The sequence below is a fragment of the Panulirus ornatus genome, chromosome 50, assembly GCF_036320965.1.
Source record: "Panulirus ornatus isolate Po-2019 chromosome 50, ASM3632096v1, whole genome shotgun sequence".
Classification (NCBI taxonomy): Eukaryota; Metazoa; Arthropoda; class Malacostraca; order Decapoda; family Palinuridae; genus Panulirus; species Panulirus ornatus.
In genome coordinates, this window is record NC_092273.1 from 25,021,272 (window position 1) to 25,046,286 (window position 25,015).

The following is a 25,015-nucleotide window of genomic DNA, read 5'->3' on the forward strand; positions in this document are numbered from 1 at the left end:
AGAGAGTATCATTAAATTTTAGGGAAAATAAAAAGATGTTCTGGAAGGAGGTAAATAAGGTGCGTAAGACAAGGGAGCAAATGGGAACTTCAGTGAAGGGCACAAATGGGGAGGTGATAACAAGTAGTGGTGATGTGAAAAGGAGATGGAGTGAGTATTTTGAAGGTTTGTTGAATGTGTTTGATGATAGAGTGGCAGATATAGGGTGTTTTGGTTGAGGTGGTGTGCAAAGTGAGAGGGTTAGGGAAAATGATTTGGTAAACAGAGAAGAGGTAGTAAAAGCTTTGCGGAAGATGAAAGCCAGAAAGGCAGCAGGTTTGGATGGTATTGCAGTGGAATTTATTAAAAAAGGGGGTGACTGTATTATTGACTGGTTGGTAAGGTTATTTAATGTATGTATGACTCATGGTGAGGTGCCTGAGGATTGGCGGAATGCGTGCATAGTGCCATTGTACAAAGGCAAAGGGGATAAGAGTGAGTGCTCAAATTACAGAGGTATAAGTTTGTTGGTGTGGGAGGAAAGTTGTTAGAAGCAGTGAAAAGTTTTTATCGAGGATGTAAGGCATGTGTACGTGTAGGAAGAGAGGAAAGTGATTGGTTCTCAGTGAATGTAGGTTTGCGGCAGGGGTGTGTGATGTCTCCATGGTTGTTTAATTTGTTTATGGATGGGGTTGTTAGGGAGGTAAATGCAAGAGTTTTGGAAAGAGGGGCAAGTATGAAGTCAGTTGGGGATGAGAGAGCTTGGGAAGTGAGTCAGTTGTTGTTCGCTGATGATACAGCGCTGGTGGCTGATTCATGTGAGAAACTGCAGAAGCTGGTGACTGAGTTTCGTAAAGTGTGTGGAAGAAGAAAGTTAAGAGTAAATGTGAATAAGAGCAAGGTTATTAGGTACAGTAGGGTTGAGGGTCAAGTCAATTGGGAGGTGAGTTTGAATGGAGAAAAACTGGAGGAAGTGAAGTGTTTTAGATATCTGGGAGTGGATCTGGCAGCGGATGGAAACATGGAAGCGGAAGTGGATCATAGGGTGGGGGAGGGGGCGAAAATTCTGGGAGCATTGAAGAATGTGTGGAAGTCGAGAACATTATCTCGGAAAGCAAAAATGGGTATGTTTGAAGGAATAGTGGTTCCAACAATGTTGTATGGTTGCGAGGCGTGGACTATGGATATATATAAATATATATATATATATATATATATATATATATATATATATATATATATATATATATTTTTTTTTATACTATTTGCTATTTCCCGCAATAGCGAGGTAGCGTTAAGAACAGAGGACTGAGCCTTTGAGGGAATATCCTCACCTGGACCTCTCCTCTGTTCCTTCTTTTGGAAAAAAAAAAAAAAACGAGAGGGGAGGATTTCCAGCCCCCCGCTCCCTTCCCTTTTAGTCGCCTTCTACGACACGCAGGGAATACGTGGGAAGTATTCTCTCTCCCCTATATATATATATATATATATATATATATATATATATATATATATATTTTTTTTTTCTGCTTTGTCGCTGTAAATGCCTTCACCCTCTCAATCAATATCCTCCCATATAATTTACCAGGAATACTCAACAAACTTATACCTCTGTAATTTGAGCACTCACTCTTATCCCCTTTGCCTTTGTACAATGGCACTATGCACGCATTCCGCCAATCCTCAGGCACCTCACCATGAGTCATACATACATTAAATAACCTTACCAACCAGTCAACAATACAGTCACCCCCTTTTTTAATAAATTCCACTGCAATACCATCCAAACCTGCTGCCTTTCTGGCTTTCATCTTCCGCAAAGCTTTTACTACCTCTTCTCTGTTTACCAAATCATTTTCCCTAACCCTCTCACTTTGCACACCACCTCGACCAAAACACCCTATATCTGCCACTCTATCATCAAACACATTCAACAAACCTTCAAAATACTCACTCCATCTCCTTCTCACATCACCACTACTTGTTATCACCTCCCCATTTGCGCCCTTCACTGAAGTTCCCATTTGCTCCCTTGTCTTACGCACTTTATTTACCTCCTTCCAGAGCATCTTTTTATTCTCCCTAAAATTTAATGATACTCTCTCACCCCAACTCTCATTTGCCCTTTTTTTCATCTCTTGCACCTTTCTCTTGACCTCCTGTCTCTTTCTTTTACACATCTCCCACTCAATTGCATTTTTTCCCTGCAAAAATCATCCAAATGCCTCTCTCTTCTCTTTCACTAATACTCTTACTTCTTCATCCCACCACTCACTACCCTTTCTAATCAACCCACCTCCCATTCTTCTCATGCCACAAGCATCTTTTGCGCAATCCATCACTGATTCCCTAAATACATCCCATTCCTCCCCCACTCCCCTTACTTCCATTGTTCTCATCTTTTTCCATTCTGTACTCAGTCTCTCCTGGTACTTCCTCACACAAGTCTCCTTCCCAAGCTCACTTACTCTCACCACCCTCTTCACCCCAACATTCACTCTTCTTTTCTGAAAACCCATACAAATCTTCACCTTAGCCTCCACAAGATAATGATCAGACATCCCTCCAGTTGCACCTCTCAGCACATTAACATCCAAAAGTCCCTCTTTCGCGCGCCTGTCAATTAACACGTAATCCAATAACGCTCTCTGGCCATCTCTCCTACTTACATAAGTATACTTATGTATATCTCGCTTTTTAAACCAGGTATTCCCAATCATCAGTCCTTTTTCAGCACATAAATCTACAAGCTCTTCACCATTTCCATTTACAACACTGAACACCCCATGTATACCAATTATTCCCTCAACTGCCACATTACTCACCTTTGCATTCAAATCACCCATCACTATATATATATATATATATATATATATATATATATATATATATATATATATATAGGAAGAGAGGAAAGTGATTGGTTCTCAGTGAATGTAGGTTTGCGGCAGGGGTGTGTGATGTCTCCATGGTTGTTTAATTTGTTTATGGATGGGGTTGTTAGGGAGGTAAATGCAAGAGTCCTGGAAAGAGGGGCAAGTATGAAGTCTGTTGGGGATGAGAGAGCTTGGGAAGTGAGTCAGTTGTTGTTCGCTGATGATACAGTGCTGGTGGCTGATTCATGTGAAAAACTGCAGAAGCTGGTGACTGAGTTTGGTAAAGTGTGTGGAAGAAGAAAGTTAAGAGTAAATGTGAATAAGAGCAAGGTTATTAGGTACAGTAGGGTTGAGGGTCAAGTCAATTGGGAGGTGAGTTTGAATGGAGAAAAACTGGAGGAAGTGAAGTGTTTTAGATATCTGGGAGTGGATCTGTCAGCGGATGGAACCATGGAAGCGGAAGTGGATCATAGGGTGGGGGAGGGGGCGAAAATTTTGGGAGCCTTGAAAAATGTGTGGAAGTCGAGAACATTATCTCGGAAAGCAAAAATGGGTATGTTTGAAGGAATAGTGGTTCCAACAATGCTGTATGGTTGCGAGGCGTGGGCTATGGATAGAGTTGTGCGCAGGAGGATGGATGTGCTGGAAATGAGATGTTTGAGGACAATGTGTGGTGTGAGGTGGTTTGATCGAGTAAGTAACGTAAGGGTAAGAGAGATGTGTGGAAATAAAAAGAGCGTGGTTGAGAGAGCAGAAGAGGGTGTTTTGAAACGGTTTGGGCACATGGAGAGAATGAGTGAGGAAAGATTGACCAAGAGGATATATGTGTCGGAGGTGGAGGGAACGAGGAGAAGAGGGAGACCAAATTGGAGGTGGAAAGATGGAGTGAAAAAGATTTTGTGTGATCGGGGCCTGAACATGCAGGAGGGTGAAAGGAGGGCAAGGAATAGAGTGAATTGGAGCGATGTGGTATACAGGGGTTGACGTGCTGTCAGTGGATTGAATCAAGGCATGTGAAGCGTCTGGGGTAAACCATGGAAAGCTGTGTAGGTATGTATATTTGCGTGTGTGGACGTGTGTATGTACATGTGTATGGGGGGGGGGGGGTTTGGGCCATTTCGTTCGTCTGTTTCCTTGCGCTACCTCGCAAACGCGGGAGACAGCGACAAAGTATAAAAAAAAAAAAAAAAAAAAAAAAATATATATATATATATATATATAAATATATATACATATTTTTTTTTTTTTTTTTTTGCTTTGTTGCTGTCTCCCGCGTTTGCGAGGTAGCGCAAGGAAACAGACGAAAGAAATGGCCCAACCCACCCCCATAAAAATGCCTTGATTCAATCCACTGACAGCACGTCAACCCCGGTATACCACATCGCTCCAATTCACTCTATTCTTTGCCCTCCTTTCACCCTCCTGCATGTTCAGGCCCCGATCACACAAAATCTTTTTCACTCCATCTTTCCACCTCCAATTTGGTCTCCCTCTTCTCCTTGTTCCCTCCACCTCCGACACATATATCCTCTTGGTCAATCTTTCCTCACTCATTCTCTCCATGTGACCAAACCATTTCAAAACACCCTCTTCTGCTCTCTCAACCACACTTTTTATTTCCACACATCTCTCTTACCCTTATATTACTTACTCGATCAAACCACCTCATACCACATATTGTCCTCAAACATCTCATTTCTAGCACATCCACTCTCCTGCGCACAACTCTATCCATAGCCCACGCCTCGCAACCATAAAACATTGCTGGAACCACTATTCCTTCAAACATACCCATTTTTGCTTTCCGAGATAATGTTCTCGACTTCCAAGCATTCTTCACGGCTCCCAGGATTTTCGCCCCCTCCACCACCCTATGATTCACTTCCGCTTCCATGGTTCCATATGCTGCCAGATCCACTCCCAGATATCTAAAACACTTTACTTCCTCCAGTTTTTCTCCATTCAAACTTACCTCCCAATTGACTTGACCCTCAACCCTACTGTACCTAATATCCTTGTTCTTATTCACATTTACTCTTAACTTTCTTCTTTCACACACTTTACCAAACTCAGTCACCAGCTTCTGCAGTTTCTCACATGAATCAGCCACCAGCGCTGTATCATCAGCGAACAACAACTGACTCACTTCCCAAGCTCTCTCATCCCCAACAGACTGCATACTTGCCCCTCTTTCCAAAACTCTTGCATTCACCTCCCTAACAACCCCATCCATAAACAAATTAAACAACCATAGAGACATCACACACCCCGGCCGCAAACCTACATTCACTGGGAACCATATTAGAAATATATTGAAATACAATCCTTTCTATTGCATAAATCGTTTATGCGGTGCCCCTAAATTGGCACTTTACCTCAAAGCTAACCCTTCCATGTCATACTCCACATTCATTCCACTTTTCAAAAGTTCTGTTGCAACTGAGGCAATTACCCACACACATCACCTACTCTAACACTCTTGTTAACGCGATAGCAATTGGTGGAATAGAAATATACTTAATATAACTAATCCAACTAAGATTTCTATCGATTTGCCTAAGTTCAAATCACCGCTCCCCTAAAGACAGACAAAATATATTGCAAATAAGGAGGACCACTCAAAAGACACTTACGGTCTTTCAATTACTGTCAAGAGATATATTCAATGCCACACAATAACCTCTATGGGGCTCAGGTGGGTTCATCACACGACGGTGATATTCAGCTACGCACTTCCCTGGCACCTCTGACTCCCTTCAAAATCCTCCTCGTCTCCTCATATTTCCCCCTAATCCTCTCTCTTTTTATCTCTAGCGGGAAGGGAATGGTAAAGTCAAGGTGGTGCGTGTGGAGACAACCCTGAATATAGTCACTTGGGACAGGGTTCTGTTTGAGTTTGTTTACTTCTGGTGCCTTGTAGCCGCCTTCAACATGTCCCATTCCTCTCCCATGGCTTAGGCACCACGACCGATGACCAAAAGAAAAATGAAATAACTCATAAAATATCACTCACACGATAACGGAATAATAATAATATTTAATGAACAATCTACATCAATGTCATAAGAGGACAGACTCGTTCTGGGATTTGTGATACACGGTTAATTGGCGTTATGGTACATATTTCACATTGTGGCGAGGGAAAACAGATGTGCTGTGATGAGCGGGGAAACCACAAGTGTTATAAGTACACCAATAATTTCATTTCTATAGATTCATTGGACTTTAGACAATTTGCTAACTTGGAGATCGTACCACGGACCCTGTAAGTTGTACGATAAAGTTATTCGTCACCGGGGATGATAATATCTTCAAAAACTTAAAACAATTACAATACTAACGCTTTTCCATTGTCTATGGTGAATGTCTCCGTTTATAGTCACTCAAACAACCAGTCTCACGAACCTGCCTGCAGTCACGGACAGAGAAATCTGTTCATACCCAGACCCAGCTGTTCATCCCAGTGTTTGAACACCCAAGGGCTAGAGTAAACTACAATGCTCAATTACGACTACACATCCAGCTAAGATGACCTTGAGCTTAGCGGTACAACCCTCACATGACGATGCTTTCATTGGAGCACAATCCTTCGGAACGACCCTTTCATAAATTGGCATATACTTCCCTTTTTCATCTAATCTACGTCTTTTTTTATTTTTTGACAGTGGTGTAGACCAACAGCTCAACACTGACTTCAACCTGTACCTCAAGTGAACAAGTTCATTAAACCATAAACCACAGTTGAGGGTGAAACTCTTATCTCAATGTGGGATCTTGTTGAAAATAGTGTGAAACTTTATGAACAGCTACACCAGTACCTAAAACGACTAACAGATTAATACATATATTGCGTTAAGAGGAAAATACAATATCAAAGAGGTGATGTAAAGCCATCCCTCCCCTAATTCAAGAACGTCCCTAAAAAGGACAGTGCAAAAGCTGTTATCACGAAGGAATGACTAGTTACTGTCAGAATTTCAAAAGTAATTAATTCCTGAATAGGTAGTAGGGAAAGATTCCAATCTGGCGCTGGTAGTGACGTTGAAGCTGATTTTCCTAACAACAATGCTATGTTGAAGATATACAAGGTGAAGGTGAAGGGCAATGAGCTACTGGAGGCGCTGGATTATTCTGAAGAAGAGGTGCTTCTTCCGGAGTTAGGTCATCCATAATCACAGCGGGAATTAATACTGCATGTGCAGCAGGAGGATGGGCCATCAAACACATTTTTTTTTTCCAAGGCCAGGCAAGGTTACAAGCTGTCACCTGTCACCTGGTCAAGGCGATGTAATTCAGGTGGCATTGACGAGCGACCTTAATCCAGCGGCCTCAGCACATTGCACCAAAAGGTGCCTAACCTAACCCAGCAGCTGGAGCAACAGACTTGGTTGCAATAATCCATTTCCCAACAGAAGAACAGCCAACAGTTGCTCGAATACTGAACTCAGCAACGGTAATATTGAAATGAAAACCTTAACTAGTGCCTGGCAAAAGACTCCGAACAGCTGCCAGGTGCTTAGGATGAAGTGAATGAACACAAGCAGGACCAAGTGAGGCAGGAAGAGGATGCTGTGCTCATCTCGAACACCGAAATTAAGAGAGCAACTTGGGGGTTGCAGAATGACTGGGTCAACAGAAGGAGACAGATCATTTAAGCTAGAGGAAAACCTTTGACAGCATGTAGGAAAAGAGTGGCGAGAACAAACAAGAGCCGAACCCGGAAGGTGGGATGGCAGACGAAACAAAACCTTAACCAAAAGGGGAAATTATTGACCTCAACGCGTGGTAGGTGAAGTAGTAGGAGCAACAAAGGGGTCCCAAACATGCAGTGGATAAATAACGTAGATTGTAAGGTGCTGTAGATGCAATCGGGACATTTCTTTTTGGCCACACAAACTGGCTATTCCACTCCCCCCGTCTTTTGAGTTTACGACTGGTCGTGTTGGAATGATCCTCATTGTTCAAATAGAAACCGATATGAAAAGAAGAAAAATGACCGTAATAGAATTAATTACACATGTCACTGAACGTGGTATTGAATTTTACCAAGGGCATCAATACGAAAAATCAGTCAAATTCGCCTTATTCCCAGAAGACTTTGAAATGGCCGCTACACAATTCGCCTGACCACTAAAAATTCACCTAAAAAAAAATACTAAGGGAACTTTGCACAAGGCATAAGTAACCTTCGCCACTTACTGTAGGACCAGCCGCTAGAAGAGCAGAAGACAAGATGAAAATCAAAGACAAGCTGAAACTCGAGAACAAGTGTGGCTCAGCCACGTTTACATCGGTTTTACGTAACCCGTCCTCTAGGGAGGAGCTGAAATCCATGGTGTCTGAAATTTTCCTTGGAGACAGACAAAGGACATGTTACGTAACATGTCACAGGACAACTGTGTTGGAGGCGGTATTTCGTCCAGTTCCAGCTCCTAACATGGACAGGAGAGGATGGATCCCCATACCTGAGCCACGGTTTGGGAAGACTTGGCAACTGGGGAATTCGGACATTGAGACAATTGTCCGGGGAAAAAAAGAGCTGTCGTTGCCACAGATTTATCTTACCTATTTGCAGTTAGCTTCGTTCATGTTAGGTACTACGTTGTTTCATTCTCCCGGAGATGAGACGTGATCACATCACTTCATGTATCGACCGACATGGACATACATCCCAAACATTTTCTCAAGATTTCCATTCTCGTACTCCTTCCTGATTCCTTAAACATTCATTACGATCACTCTAAACTATTGGCTGTGCCTCTGATAGCAGGACTTCATTAGAAAGCGGACAGGTCATGCAGGGTCTCAGAGGAATTTGATAGGTGGGGGTGTAAGTTTCGGGTTCCCTTCCCTCTCCATTAGTTATCCGTCTTTATCCACTGTGCACACCTCCTGTCTCTTTGCTCCCCCTGCTGCCTTTCATCTTTATCCAAGACTAAATCCTATAGCCTAGTTCTGACTTATTTTCGGGTGATCAAAGGCTACTACGCTAAGGTACAAGGTGAAGCCAGTCTGCTTCACTTGCGCTTTACATCACACAACGTCTACTTTACAAGTGCTTGAAGAATATTTTAATTACATAGGCTTACACAAAATGTGAGTGCTGCTCTTCACTATATGCAAAAAATTTCTGATCCTAGGTAACCCCTTCTCCATCCTATTCTCAATGGCCTTGAATCTGTGTTTCAGGTCTGATAATAAGCCTAGGGCATGTTCTAGCACTGCTGCTGCATGGAGGTACTGACTTCAAACCCATGAAAAAGGTCCTTTCTTACATGCCTCTCAGCCTCCTGTATGTTCAGGCCCCAATCGCTCAAAATTTTTTTCACTCCATCCTTCCACATCCAATTTGGTCTCCCAATTTTCGTTGTTCCCTCTACCTCTGACACATATATCTCTGTCAATTTTTCCTCACTCATTCTCTCCATGTGACCAACATACCCTCTTCTACTCTCTCAACACACTTTTTATTTCCACATATCTTTCTTACCCTTTCATTATTTACATAAGTGGTCTTCATCACTTACATCCTGCAGTCTATGCATTTTCCATGGTGTCAATGTCTATGCTCGACCTTCAAATATGGCAGTACCAACATACAATGGTAATTGTACAGATAATTAAGAGTACAGAGTATTTCTACTTGCACCTTCCTAGGGATGGCAGAACAGTATGGGGTACTAATGCGATGGATAATCAGCCAAATATTTACACAGAAATGGGAGTAACTGATTCATCTTACGACAACTAGAGCCATTCTACCAAGACAACAGGAGCTGGCTAAGGACTGTGTTGGTACATCTTGGCAGGGCATCCATATATAATTATAAATTCTTCACTACATAACTACCAGATTTAAAACAATAGTGATAAGGTCCACACCATAAGTTGACAAGATTTTAAAGATGAAAGAAGAAAGCTGAGAGTAAATGTGAATAAGAGCAAGGTTATTAGGTACAGTAGGGTTGAGGGACAAGTCAATTGGGAGGTAAGTTTGAATGGAGAAAAACTAGAGGAAGTAAAGTGTTTTAGATATCTGGGAGTGGATCTGGCAGCGGATGGAACCATGGAAGCGGAAGTGGATCATAGGGTGGGGGAGGGGGCGAAAATCCTGGGAGCCTTGAAGAATGTGTGGAAGTCGAGAACATTATCTCGGAAAGCGAAAATGGGTATGTTTGAAGGAATAGTGGTTCCAACAATGTTGTATGGTTGCGAGGCGTGGGCTATGGATAGAGTTGTGCGCAGGAGGGTGGATGTGCTGGAAATGAGATGTTTGAGGACAGTGTGGTGTGAGGTGGTTTGATCGAGTAAGTAATGTAAGGGTAAGAGAGATGTGTGGAAATAAAAAGAGCGTGGTTGAGAGAGCAGAAGAGGGTGTTTTGAAATGGTTTGGGCACATGGAGAGAATGAGTGAGGAAAGATTGACCAAGAGGATATATGTGTCGGAGGTGGAGGGAACGAGGAGAAGTGGGAGACCAAATTGGAGGTGGAAAGATGGAGTGAAAAAGATTTTGAGTGATCGGGGCCTGAACATGCAGGAGGGTGAAAGGCGGGCAAGGAATAGAGTGAATTGGATCGATGTGGTATACCGGGGTTGACGTGCTGTCAGTGGATTGAATCGGGGCATGTGAAGCATCTGGGGTAAACCATGGAAAGTTGTGTGGGGCCTGGAGGTGGAAAGGGAGCTGTGGTTTCGGGCATTATTGCATGACAGCTAGAGACTGAAAGTGAATGAATGGGGCCTTTGTTGTCTTTTCTTAGCGCTACCTCGCACACATGAGGGGGGAGGGGGATGGTATTCCATGTGTGGCGAGGTGGCGATGGGAATGAATAAAGGCAGACAGTGTGAATTGTGTCCATGGGTATATATGTATGTGTCTGTGTGTGTATATATATGTGTACATTGAGATGTATAGGTATGTATATTTGCGTGTGTGGACGTGTATGTATATACATGTGTATGGGGGTGGGTTGGGCCATTTCTTTCGTCTGTTTCCTTGCGCTACCTCGCAAACGCGGGAGACAGCGACAAAGCAAAATATAATATAATGTATAAATATATTCTATATCCCTGGGGATAGGGGAGAAAGAATACTTCCCACGTATTCCCTGTGTGTCGTAGAAGGCGACTAAAAGGGGAGGGAGCAGGTGGCTGGAAATCCTCCCCTCTCGTTTTAATTTTCCAAAAGAAGGAACAGAGAAGGAGGCCACGTGAGAGTTATTCCCTCAAAGGCCCAGTCCTCTGTTCTTAACGCTACCTCGCTGATGCGGGAAGTGGCGAATAGTATGAAAGAAAGAAAAAGAAAAATATATATTCTCGCCTGTGTGCATCATAACAACACAACTTTCACTTTAAGATTTGCCACAAAATATTATAGACATAATTTGTACACTGTGTAAATACTACACATTAACACAGCACAGAACACTTGCCACTATCTAGTAATATCCCTCCTTTTTTTCTGACCCTGAGTTAATCATCTACAGTACTAATCTCACTTAATAATGCATAAATGAACATCTCTAACTTCAAATAACTCTATGCATTCATCAAAATTTCCCTTGATATTAATGGCTCCCCTTACCTGTCCATCTCTGATGGCTGCATATGGATACAGCTTCACATAATCCTGCGAAGGCTCCAGCAATCTACAGTGTAACTCCCTATTTCAAGTAAAACTCCACGCATAATGTCTTTCCTGTGATGACCAAAACGGCATGGACAAAACACGCCCCCAACATGGGCAAAGGAGAAAAGTAAGAAAAAGAAAGTAAAATTATTCAGGATTCTGCAAGTATTTGTATACCTGATTCTTAGAGGAAGGTTATACAAAGAGGGGAAAACAAAATAAGAAAGAAATCGTTTGCTATTTTTATTTTATTACAATCTGGATCAATAAAAGATTTTCCATCACACCCTAAATTGCATCTAATTGGCTCAACAGTCATTATAATTCCATTTAAAAGCTGAATCACTTGTGTGATAACCCACTTTACGTACAAAATGGGAGTCCAACATTCATGAGGATCCATGAACTGAACTTACTATGCTATCATATACTATAAACTTCTGCATCCCTTCTGTGGTCAGTCTCATCACTGTGGTTATTCCATTCGTCCATTATATTCGAGCTGTAAAACTATTTCTCTGCATCTTTACTAAAAGCAAGGGGGGTCAGCCCCTCATTTTGTTTAGACTTGTATAGAACTACAGTATGCTGCATCATTGCCATCAGATCACTGGCTTTTGCGCCAGTGAGCCTCCCCCCACCACACACACACAAACACACTTTTTAGAAGCTGCCATTGTCTCTGCTTTAACTTCCCACTGCAATGCAGCTCTTAATTCTGGTTCCATCTTTATTGGCCTACTTTAGACCTGTTCTATTCATTCTTTGAGCTTCTGATGTTGCAGTGACCAAACTTGAGAAGAATTCTCTAGTTTTGGCCTAACATGCGATGGAGGGTGTTTGTTGCATATATCCTTAACCATGTACATTTGAAGCAGTTCTAATATTTGCCAGCAGAGTTTGTATCATTTACAATTAAGGTGGAGCTCTGAGTACAGGTTAGGTATAATGTCAACTCCCAAGCCCCTTCTCACACAAACTCCAGCAGCTTATTTTTTGTGAGATAATATTAGTATTGAGGCCTTGTTTCACAATATCCCAATCCTCATTAATTTGCATTTACTTGTATTTCATTTCATCAACCATGTATCACATAAACTTTGGTGTCTACCCAGGTCCCCTTGTAGGTTGATACAATCTTTTTCTTGCTTCTTTCATGATGTTGGCACCCTATGCAAACATATTTGGAATCCAATCCTTCTAGTAAGTCATTTGCAAAGACCAAAAAGAGAAATGGTTCCACGACTGAACCCAGAGGCATGGGTGATGCCAAACTATTTGAAAAAGGCTCTTCTGACAAGCTTCCTTTACTCCCAATCTTTAATGGGAATAAAAAATACCTAGTATGCTACTCATATGCTGCATCAGGGTAAAACTAGAATATGCTTCTCAGGTTTGGTCACTACACTTATAGAGGAACAAAGAGTTCATGAAGAAGATCCAGGGGAAGACAACAAAGATAGTACTAGAATCAAGAGACCAAGTTACAGGGAAAGGCTGAAGCTTCAAATTTACCCATCTTGGAAGAGAGAAGAGTGAGAGGGTGACCAGGTTGAAATCTTCAAGTTTTTCAGAGATCAACGACGTGTGCTGTGAACAGTTCTTCAAGAAATGTAGGGACAGAGCAACCAGACAACATTAGATTAATTAAGAAACTAATGAAAAAGGATGTAAAGAAATTCCTTTATAGTAAATGAGTGGTGGATAAATGGAACAGAATGACTAAAGACATGATTAATGCAGACAGAGTGCTTAAATTTAAGACCCTGCATGATAGAAGAGAATCTTCAAGAGATGGAGCCCCATTAATGTAAAACTCCCTCCCCACACAACAAAAATAAATAGTCACTATGATAATATTCTATCTATCAAAAGAATCTTCCCCTTATTCTTGCCTGATGATCCAATTTTTCTTTACCAGTCTACTCCAATAGGCAAAAGGTAGGTCCATAGTATGCTGGGGGTTAGGAAAAGACCGGGAGGAGAATCAGTTGCTTTTTGAAGATGACACGACTTTGGTGGCAAACTCCTGAAGTTGGTGTCAGAGTTTGAGAGAAAGGAGGGAAGAACATACCCTAAGCTAACAGAACTTTGGATTTTGATCAGGTACCTCAGTCCGCTCAGCAGCAAGAACATGCTTATATGTATGGCTAGATGATGCACTTTTAAGCTTAAAGAGATATTTTATGCCATGTTCTTAGCACTGTTAAGGCATAGAGGGCTCACCAGAATCTAAATACAGCCTTTCAACTCATGAGAATCTGAATACACCTCAGCATATTCTAATGCGAAGATAAGGACAACATCAACTATTATCAGGATGTTTTCAGTTGCCAAAAAATATATCTAGCAACCACAGTCCAGTTTCGATCTGAATAATGAATAATATAACCCCAGGAGTCATTAATCGTGAGGAATTTTGGAGACTGCATAAAAATAAATCTTTTTGTTGACTCGTTTCATTATTTGAAGATGAAAAGCAACATATTGTACTCTGGTAAAATAAATAATCTTAAATGTTCAATTTCCACTGAAAGTAATGTTTTTACTCATTATCATTTGCTGGTGTCAACTGCAACAATATAATACCTTTGAAAGGTAAATGCAGCTAGGTATGGTGAGCTAAACCATACCCTAATCCAAGTCTTACTTATTCCTTAGTCCTGTCAGTGTCTTTTCTAGATGTAGCATTTCATCTGATTTTTATGATATTTGTTCTTTGACAGGATGAACATTAGTAAATACTTTTTCTCAGCTTCCTTTGCCAGCTCAATTTTGTGCATGACTTCTATGATGTTCTCAACTTTCACCTTTTTCCTCTCCATCTCTTTGATGTGTTCTCTAAGCATCTTATTTCTTGCTGCTTCTAAAATGTATTTCAGCTTGAGCAAGAACAGAAGCCAGTAAAATCAGAAATTTTAGAAGATAGTGTTATACACCATTTGTAGAGCAAGAACTCTCCTTTCTTGTCAATTCTCAACAAGGATATTCTTAGCAGAGTAGCCTCCTTCTACTGATGCCTGAAAACTGAAAATGGTACGTGGCATCTTAAAGACCTCCCACAAGTTCTTGTACTTTGAATCCTGCACATAACCGCAAGGAACTTATCTTACTTTTCACTGCTGTCAACTGCAAATTCCATTAAAGCAGATGCATTATGGCATTTCAAGTGAAACGGTTTTGCATAAAGTGACAGCTCATCACACTTTTCACCGAACTGTTGTCTGCCACTCGGAATCATTAAATGTATCCATCTTTTGTGAAATCAGTGAACCCAGGTATTGCACAAGAAGGTACTTAAGAGGACATCTATCGTTGAGCTTGGCTGTCAAGGAAGCAAAAAAGAGTACATTCTGATCTGCGATGCAGAATCCAAAGATCAATAGCTTACAGGGCAATCACTATTCTTAACTTCTGAGCTGCAAACCCCAAATTCAAATGTTGATTTGGATCTTTTCCTCTTGAATATCCATTTTGCTAGCTTCTGAGTTGAGTCTGCTTTCCAAAGAAACTCCTTTTTTAATGTATCATATGGTAAGGCTTGTTAAATCATCTTTCAGAATTCCTCTGAAGTCATAAGTACATCCATCTAGAAGTTGATGAAAAATTACCTTGACTTCTTGGCTACAAAGTTGAAGAATTCCAATTTTGCTTTTGTTACTGGGTCACCACTTTTACTGCTTGGAATGATGATGTATTTGACAGCCTGTTTAGGATCTTTCCCAAAATTTGAAAGATATTTCTTCATATTGGGCCACATCTGAAGAGTATGATCAACCACTTTGGCATTTTCCACTTATCGGTATGCATAAAACTGAAATGAGTGATGTGTGCTCTGCCATCTTAAAAAAAAAAAAAAAACTTACCTCTTTGCTTTTGATTAAAAAAAAAAGGTGTCTAAAGTGACTGATTTCGTCCAGTAATTCCTGCATCTGATACTCTTGCACATGATCCTATTAGAATCTCCTGTTAACTTTTGGGACCTCCATTAATATCTGCGGTAATAACTTTAGATCCAGCTGGGCTATGCTGTTCCTTGTTTGAAGTGCTCCATTAAGTCACCTGTAATGGCATAACTCAAGAAATATGATCCAAGATACTTTACAGCCACTTGATCAGTGTTGCTGTCCTAGTATCTACTATGTATATATCTTCCTTGTTGAGATGCTTCATGTTCAATAAACTTTCCTTGATACCTTCAATTTGCTACCATGCAAAGGTTATCATACATCCTTCTGATGGAATTCAACGGAGATAAGTTTGAGCTAATAAGTTATGGAATAAGAAAGCAACAGGAAGAGACAAATGCAAAAGATTTGGATGTCATCATAAATGAGAAACTAGAATTCAGAGAGCAACTTGAGAAGATAACACAACTGAACTGAGTAATGAGAGGTATGATTTTGAGAACTTTCACAAGAAACAAAACACTGATGATGAGAATGTTTCATGTTTACACTATGAAACAAAACCAACTACTACTGTATCACATGGTCACCAAGTAAACAAATAGAAAAAAACAAATTACAGACAATTCACAAGCAGTTCATAAGCAGGATCTTAGGAATGGAACAATGGAACTTCAGTGAAAGGTTGAAAGGACTGAACAATATGTGCTTGGACAGAAGAGAAAGATAGATATGATAACCTATGCATGGCAACAGATTGCAGGCATTACGGAAAAATGCATTGTACCTGAAAGCATCTCAATAAGGAAGACAAGAATTATCAAATCTGCAAGAATACCAGAAATAAACCAAACAAAAATATATGAAAGCCCAGCTAGGAACCTGTAAACAACCATTCACTATGTATCAGGAGAGATAGGAAACATGTATGGAATAACAATAGGAAACTAATCATGCGGTAGAAATCAGTCCCAGATAAACCCATAATTGATAATCATGTTATGCAAATGAATCAGTATTATTCATCAAACAAGGTGTGTGGTGAGTGCTAAATGCTTGCAGTACCATCAGAGGTACACAGTGGTAGGTAAACTGAATATACTTCCTTGCTTTGACTAAGTTGCCCTGCATTTTTATTTTCTCTTTCCTTTCTTCTAACTTTGAGTTCTAAACTATCCATCTAGGATCCTTGTCCAGTCTGACAACACTGCCAGAAAGCCTAGCATGCTCTGCTGCAAATGTCAGAAGGTGTGTTTCCAAAGACACACTTGGACCTAGAATAGAAAAAACAGAATCAATCATCATCATATATCATGTACTTCCTGCTTCCAAGTGTAAACTCCCAATTTCACCCTAATACTTCAAATTAGACTCATGGCAATTAGATAAATTCCAAATGCTGAAAAGTTTAGCCTTCAAAATCGAATGAAGAGATGCATAACCTATCTTATAATATGAAAAAAAGCATTCTAATTCGCAGGCTTAAAGATCAGTCTTCTATCTATCTGTCTGTATATATCTCTGACACCCATTGCTCCCATAAACTCCCATTAAGGGGTGGCCACGGCAAACGGGTCTCCACTTATCCCTGTCCTTACAGACCTCCCTCACATACACCATTTCATGCATTCCTCCACCATTTCTCTCCCTCCAGTATTCCTCCATCATTTCTCCCCTCCAGTATTCCCCCAGCCTATTTGCCCACGTCATAGGTGATCTCGTCTCACACCAACCCCTTTAATAGTACTTGTACACTCCCACTCTTGCATTCTCTCTACTTGCCCAAACCACCTTAAAGTATCATGTTTCACCCACTCTAACGCTCCACAATTTATTTCCTTTGCATTGCCTACCATACCACATCTCTTATACACGCCTTCATTTCTTTCTTCACTCCATCTGGTCACACCACATACTCTTATCAAAGAGCTCATTTCCACAGCCTGGATTACTGACCTCTGTGATTCATTCCATGTTCATGTATTGGCTGCATAAGTGAGGGTTGGGAGGACTATGCTGGCCCTTAATCCTCTCTTCAATTCCGTACTTACATTTCTATCCTTAATTATTCTATTGAGGGACCCAATGACACTCCTACCCTGTACTGCTTTCTCCCTTATCTCTCCTTCCACATCACAAGAACTTACCCTAGACAGCTCCTAAATACTTAAATTCTCTCACTTCTTCCATATCCAAGGCACAATTTAGTACACTTTCTTCTTTCACCGTATATGATTTTACAAAATCTCAACTTTTACTCTGTTTCCTTTCAAATACCATTAATTCACTTATACTTGCATTTATCTTCAATCACCTACACTTACACATATCATAAAACACACTTACAATCTTCTGCAACTTCTCTTCACTCTCAGCAAAAAGAAGAAGGCGAATTTCAAACAGGGATGTGTGTGGTCACTATGGTTGGTTGCTTTATCTATGGATGGGGTGGTGAAGGAAGTCAATGCAAGGATTTTGGAAAGAGGAGCAGTGTGTGTGTGTGTGTGTGTGTGTGTGTGTGTGTGTGTGTGTGTGTGTGTGTGTGTGTGTGTGTGTGTGTCTGTCTGTCTGTCTGTCTGTCTGTGTCAGTGTGTGTGTGTGTGTGTGTGTGTAAGTGTGTGTCTGAGTGGGGGGAGTCAATTATTGTCTGCTGATGACAGGGAATGGTTGCAGCTTCTTGTAGGAAAATTCACTTGTTGGTTTGTGAATTTAGGAGTGTGGTAAGGGAGAAAGTTGAGAGTGAATATGAAAAAATAAAGATAATTAAGTTTAACAATGGAGTGAGACAGGTCAGCTTGGACATGAGTTTGAATGTAGAAAATTTGAAGGAAATTAGGAGTTTCTGATACCTGGGAGTGGACATGGAAGTAAATGGAACCATGGCAGCCGAGGTGAGTTACTGGGTTGGTGAGGGGGCAAAAGTCCTGGGAGCCTTTAGGAATGTGTGGAAAGAGAAGTCAATGTCGTCTGGAAGGGTGAGGATCGGCAGGTCTGAAGTTACTGTAGCCCCAACAAAGTTACATGGATTCAAGGAGTGCGCTCTAGAAGAGCTTGTAAGGAAGAGAGTGAATATGTTAGAAAATGCAATGTTTGAGGACAATATGTGGTATAAGGAGGATTGATCAAGTAAGAACTGACAGAGTTAGTCAGATGTGTGGTAATAAGAAGAGTATGGTTGAAAGAGCTTAAGAAGGTGTGCTGAAATGAACGGGATTGACAGAAAAGGAAGGGTAAGAAGGGGAAGACTGATCTGGGGATGGAAGGGTGGAGTGAAGTAAAAAAGGTTTTATTTAGAAAATGAACATGCAGGAGGGTACATGGGGTGCATGGGATAGAGTGAATTGGAGCAATGTGGTACAGAGAGGGCAAAGTTGTCAGGGAACCAGGAAAAGGTCTGCCCTTGTTGTGGATAAGGGACTATGTTTTGGTGCATTAAACATGAAAGCTAGATTGTGAATGTGAATGAATGTGGCAATATCTTCATGTATGCCTGGCACTGCCTCACACAGGAATATGAAAAAAAAATGTAGTGGGTATAGGGGAGAAAGAATATTTCCCATGTATTCCCTACTTGTTACAAAAGGTGACTTAGAGGGGAATGGAACATGGGCTGGAAACCCTCCCCCACTTTGTATTTTTATTTCTAAGTAATGGAACAGAAGCAGCAGCCAAGCTAGGAGTGCTCATCCCCCTCAGGCTGGATTGTCTGATGTGTGTGGATGTAACCAAGATAAGAAGAAAGGAGAGATAGGTAGAATATCTAAAGAAAAGAACCTGGATGTTCTAGCCCTAAGTGAAACAAAGCTCAAGGGTAAGGGACAGGAATGGTTTAGTCATGTCTTATGGGTGAAACTGGAGGTTAGTGTGGGACTGAGAGCTAGGGATGGGTTAGCACTTCTGCTGAAGCACACTTATGAGAATGTTAAAAACTGCAAAGAAGTGAGCCCCAAACTGATGTTGCCAAAATGAAAGTGGATTAAGAGAGTTGGGCACTCATTACTGCTTATGAACTCACCACATTCTAGAAGAGTGACAAAGAGAAGTGAGTGCTTTGGAAGCAGCTTCGTGAGTGTGCCAGCAGTTTGGATGTAAGAGAATGGGTACAAGTGATGAGTGATTTAAATATGAAAGTGAGTAATGTGCCAGTTGAGCGTATACTCAAGGGGCAAAACAAAAAGGGTTTGATTGATTATGTAGCAGTGGATGAAAGACTGAGAAAAATTGTGCTTGTTCCTAGGTTGTGATAAGATTCTTTGAAGATTCTGACTATTCTGTAGTTTGCATTGAGTGAAGATCAGGGAGAAGTGCAGGTATGGTGCGAGGAAGAATAAAGAGGATGGTAAGCAAAAAGATGAATCAGAAAGAATGTAAAGAGCAGTATGAAATAAGAGTGACAGATAGTTTAGATGAAAGTGCAGTAAATGTAGGATAGCAGTCATGTGTGTGAATGAGGTGTTTAATTTGTTTAGAGAAAGACCGTTAGAAATTCTGGAATCATTAGTTGGACGCAAGATTGTGAAATATAAGAATAAAAGAAAAAAATGCATGGTGGATGAATGAGATTAGAAAAGTTGAGGAAGAGAAAAAAAAGGCAAGCTGTAGATTGCTCGAAAGGAATGTATCATTGGAAGTTCAGCATATGAAAAGGGAAGAATATTAAGATGTGTATGTAGAATGTTCAGAGGCTGATAGAGGAAAGCAAAGAAAGAGTAGATGAAGATTGGGTGAAAGCTATTATTGCTCCTTTATTCAAAGGAAAAGGTGCTAAGGATGAATATAGCAATTACAGGGGAAAAAGTCTGTTAGGTATACCAAGAAAAATGTATCCAAGAGTGTTGACTGATACAGTGATGGAAGTGATTGAATGAAGAGTAATAGAGAAGCAAGGGCTTTTTAACAAAGGTAGGGGATGTGTGCATCAGATTTCTGTGGTGGGAATGACTGTGGAAAAGTATCTAGTAAAACATAAGAAGCTGAATGCTGCTTTTACAGAAATGGAGAAGGCATATGAAAGTCAGGTTGAATGTTTTACGAGATGTTTTAAGTAGATATGGGGTAGACGGACAACTGCTGGATGGTGTGAAAGCCTTCTATAAACAAGCAAATACATGTGTAAGAGTGGAAGGAGATTTGAGCAAAAATTCAGTATACATGTAAGTGTGAGGCAGGGCTGTGTGATATCATCATGGCTTTTTAACATATATATGCATGGAGTGATAAGAGAGATGAAAGAAAAACTTGGGAAAAAGGCTGCAGAGATGCAATGCAGTGGTGAGGAATGGTGGCTTGTGACAAGACCATTTGCGGATGATACTGTATTGCTTGTTGAGTGAAGAGGAGTTGCAAATGGTTGCAAATGTGTTTTATAATGTGTGTATACATAGGCAATTGAAAGTAAATGCAAGTAAAAGAAAAAGTAAGGGTTACAGTTACTAGAAAGTGTATGAAACTGTATTATAAATATGGGGGGAGAAAGTCTGGAAGAAGTGACACAAAGTAAGTATTTGGGAGCTCTTTGGGTAAGTTTGGTGATATGGAAGGAGAGAAACAGGAGAGGGCACTACACAGTAATAGAGTCACTGAGTCCCTTAACAAAATAATGAAGGGTAGTGGTGTATTTATGGAAATCAAGAAAGGATTATGGGTAAGCATAGTCCTCCAAACCCTGACCTATGAAGATGAACCATGGACATGAGATGAGTCACAGAGGTCAAGAATACAGGCTATGGAAATGAATTATTTGAAAGGAGCATGTGCTACTACTTGATAGAATGAAGAAAGCAATTAAGGGGTGTCTGAGAGATTTGGTATGGTAGGGAATGCAAGATGAATGAACTGGGAAGTGGTAGAGAGGGTAAAATGTAATACTTTGAGGTGATTTTGGACATATGGAAGGAATGCAAGATGAGGAGTTTAAAGGAGTGTATGGTAGTACAATTAAAGGGGTTGGCATGAGAAGACCACCTGTGACATGAAGAAATTGAGTGGTAATTGTAATTCAAAAACAGAATGACAGACAGATGAATATATAGTTGCAAAAAAGATACACACATACCTGATATGATATATTCTTTGTCATTTGTTGCCACTGCTTTCACAAATGCTTCAATTAAGAAGAAGTCAGCACCACCATGTCCCCAATTTGGAGGGGCTCTTAAACTCTGGAAGAAGATGTCTTTCAGTCTCTGAAAAGCATGCCCTCACTAATGTGGTTACCTTATGAGCTTTAAAATTACCTTAGGTGATGGAGAAAGGAGAACATTTAAGAGTGAGTGACCTGACCACATTCTTAAAGTTTTTCAACCAGAAGGATGAGGCAAACAATGAACATTCTTCAAAATAAGGGATAGGACAACCAGAGGAGAGGCAAACAATGAACAGTTCTTCAAAAAAAGGGATACAACAACCAGAGGTCATACTACAAAAGTAAGCAATAAATTTGATATAAAAGATGTAAAAAAGGACTTTCACAGTATGAAAGAGATGGGTGAATGTTATAAAAGGATTGAAGACCGAGACAATTTGTATAAGAGTTGAGAATGTTCAAGAAATGGGGCCCTAAAAATGTAAAACTCCCTCTCCATATAGTACAAAGAGGTAATTACAAATATGTAATCACACATGACTGATTATGCCGCAGTCATTATTACTGCATGCATAAAAACACAGGTGTAATATGTCCTCTGGTTGGCCTGAAAAATATGAGTCATGACAATGCTGTTATACACTACTTGGATGTACACCTATACAGATGTGCAATACTGCAATAAACTTCTACCAACGATTGTGAAGGAAAAGACTATCAGTAACTTTGAATCACTACTAGATCACATACTTTAATTATGACCATGACCAGTCAATAAAACATTTCAAGAAGGAAAAATATGCATTTCAACTTTCTGCAACCTCTTTTTTTCATCTTTTTTTTATTTCAAATTTGTGCCTCCTCTCAAGAAAATCCTGCAGCATTAGGTCAGAATACTTTAACCATTAAAAATTTCCTAAGAAATTTCCAAGACAGACAGTATAGCCTATACATACCGCATGGTGCTCCTTCTTGGCTAATTTCTTGCTGGATGTTGTGCCTTCCTGCCTACAAGTACCATAGTGAGAATTTAACAGAAAGGTAAGGCTAGCTTGTAGTGCTCACTTCAAGTCTTGCTTGAAGAATGATACCGTTTCTCTCTGCCACATACACATTACTTAGTCATCAGGGACTAACCTCACCCAAATATCTAATATTCTTTTAAATATTTCTACAGTTGCTCAATGCTTCTTAATTCTCCTGGTACAATGAAATGTCTTTCATATCATGATCTACTGTACAGTTTGAAAATCTGAATGACTCAGAAAAAAGTTACAATGGTTCAGAAAATTTTCATAATACCACCTCATGTTGTGATAGTTTGGGTAGTCCATGGTTGGCCAGTGTATCCAGTGACTTATATCTGTATATATGTTTACATGTATGTACACTTTCGGGTTATTTTTCATTCAAACAACAGGAAATATAATAAAACAGTATCCAAAACAATTATTAAGACTACAAAACTAAGCAAAATAGAAAATATCATCGTATAATTGAAGAAGAGATCGCTTCCTCACAAGTTCAGCCATGGTCGGATATTGTAACAGAGTGACCACACATCTAATGTAGTTACTTGTTTTGTACATCCATGTTTGCTCATGTTCATTTTACAATTATGGTTCATGTAATTTACTACAAAATCTAAATGAATAATGTATATAGAAAAACTGCTAAAACAAAAAACAAAAAAAAAATAGTGTTATCTTGTAATCAAAGAAATCACTTCACAATGAGATCAGCCATAGTTGGTTATTGTAACAGCGAGTTCACTCACCTAATTCTGTGCTTATGGTTAATGTAATTCACTGCTAAACCTAATAAAATAATATTCATTTTATTATACTTTGTCGCTGTATCCCACTTTAGCTAGGTAGCGAAAGGAAACAGATGAAAGAATGGCCCAACCCACCCAAATACACATGTATATACATATGCATCCACAAACACACCTATACATACCTATACATTTCAACGTATTTTTTTTTTTTTTTTTTTTTTTTTTATACTTTCTCGCTGTCTCCCGCGTTTGCGAGGTAGCGCAAGGAAACAGACGAAAGAAATGGCCCAACCCCCCCCCCCCATACACATGTACATACACACGTCCACACACGCAAATATACATACCTACACAGCTTTCCATGGTTTACCCCAGACGCTTCACATGCCTTGCTTCAATCCACTGACAGCACGTCAACCCCTGTATACCACATGACTCCAATTCACTCTATTTCTTGCCCTCCTTTCACCCTCCTGCATGTTCAGGCCCCGATCACACAAAATCTTTTTCACTCCATCTTTCCACCTCCAATTTGGTCTCCCTCTTCTCCTCGTTCCCTCCACCTCCGACACATATATCCTCTTGGTCAATCTCTCCTCACTCATTCTCTCCATGTGCCCAAACCATTTCAAAACACCCTCTTCTGCTCTCTCAACCACGCTCTTTTTATTTCCACACATCTCTCTTACCCTTACGTTACTTACTCGATCAAACCACCTCACACCACACATTGTCCTCAAACATCTCATTTCCAGCACATCCATCCTCCTGCGCACATCTCTATCCATAGCCCACGCCTCGCAACCATACAACATTGTTGGAACCACTATTCCCTCAAACATACCCATTTTTGCTTTCCGAGATAGTGTTCTCGACTTCCACACATTTTTCAAGGCTCCCAAAATTTTCGCCCCCTCCCCCACCCTATGATCCACTTCCGCTTCCATGGTTCCATCCGCTGACAGATCCACTCCCAGATATCTAAAACACTTCACTTCCTCCAGTTTTTCTCCATTCAAACTCACCTCCCAATTGACTTGACCCTCACCCCTACTGTACCTAATAACCTTGCTCTTATTCACATTTACTCTCAACTTTCTTCTTCCACACACTTTACCAAACTCAGTCACCAGCTTCTGCAGTTTCTCACATGAATCAGCCACCAGCGCTGTATCATCAGCGAACAACAACTGACTCACTTCCCAAGCTCTCTCATCCCCAACAGACTTCATACTTGCCCCTCTTTCCAGGACTCTTGCATTTACCTCCCTTACAACCCCATCCATAAACAAATTAAACAACCATGGAGACATCACACACCCCTGCCGCAAACCTACATTTACTGAGAACCAATCACTTTCCTCTCTTCCTACACGTACACATGCCTTACATCCTCGATAAAAACTTTTCACTGCTTCTAACAACTTGCCTCCCACACCATATATTCTTAATACCTTCCACAGAGCATCTCTATCAACTCTATCATATGCCTTCTCCAGATCCATAAATGCTACATACAAATCCATTTGCTTTTCTAAGTATTTCTCACATACATTCTTCAAAGCAAACACCTGATCCACACATCCTCTACCACTTCTGAAACCGCACTGCTCTTCCCCAATCTGATGCTCTGTACATGCCTTCACCCTCTCAATCAATACCCTCCCATATAATTTGCCAGGAATACTCAACAAACTTATACCTCTGTAATTTGAGCACTCACTCTTATCCCCTTTGCCTTTGTACAATGGCACTAT

At 40.5% G+C, this 25,015-nt stretch overlaps 2 protein-coding genes across 4 annotated transcripts in view; both read right to left on the reverse strand.

Moving 5' to 3' along the window:
- Window positions 1-6,399, reverse strand: part of LOC139764677 (uncharacterized) — a 55,275-nt gene extending 48,876 nt beyond the window's left edge. Inside the window, exon 1 of one of the 2 annotated variants that reach the window (XM_071691558.1) lies at window positions 6,261-6,399. The gene's annotated coding sequence lies outside the window, so the exon portion shown is untranslated. Of the gene's footprint in view, window positions 1-5,488; window positions 5,630-6,260 lie in introns of those variants that run through there. The other variant, XM_071691557.1, reaches the window with a different exon arrangement.
- A 5,314-nt stretch (window positions 6,400-11,713) lies between these two features.
- LOC139764678 (putative oxidoreductase YteT) overlaps window positions 11,714-25,015 on the reverse strand; it is a 34,593-nt gene continuing 21,291 nt past the window's right edge. Inside the window, exons 11-12 of one of the 2 annotated variants that reach the window (XM_071691559.1) lie at window positions 21,449-21,554; window positions 11,714-16,667 (exon numbers count right to left, since the gene is read on the reverse strand). In XM_071691559.1, the coding sequence (XP_071547660.1) occupies window positions 16,561-16,667; window positions 21,449-21,554 (213 nt within the window). In that variant the 3' untranslated portion in view covers window positions 11,714-16,560. The remainder of the gene's footprint in view (window positions 16,668-21,448; window positions 21,555-25,015) is intronic. The other variant, XM_071691560.1, reaches the window with a different exon arrangement.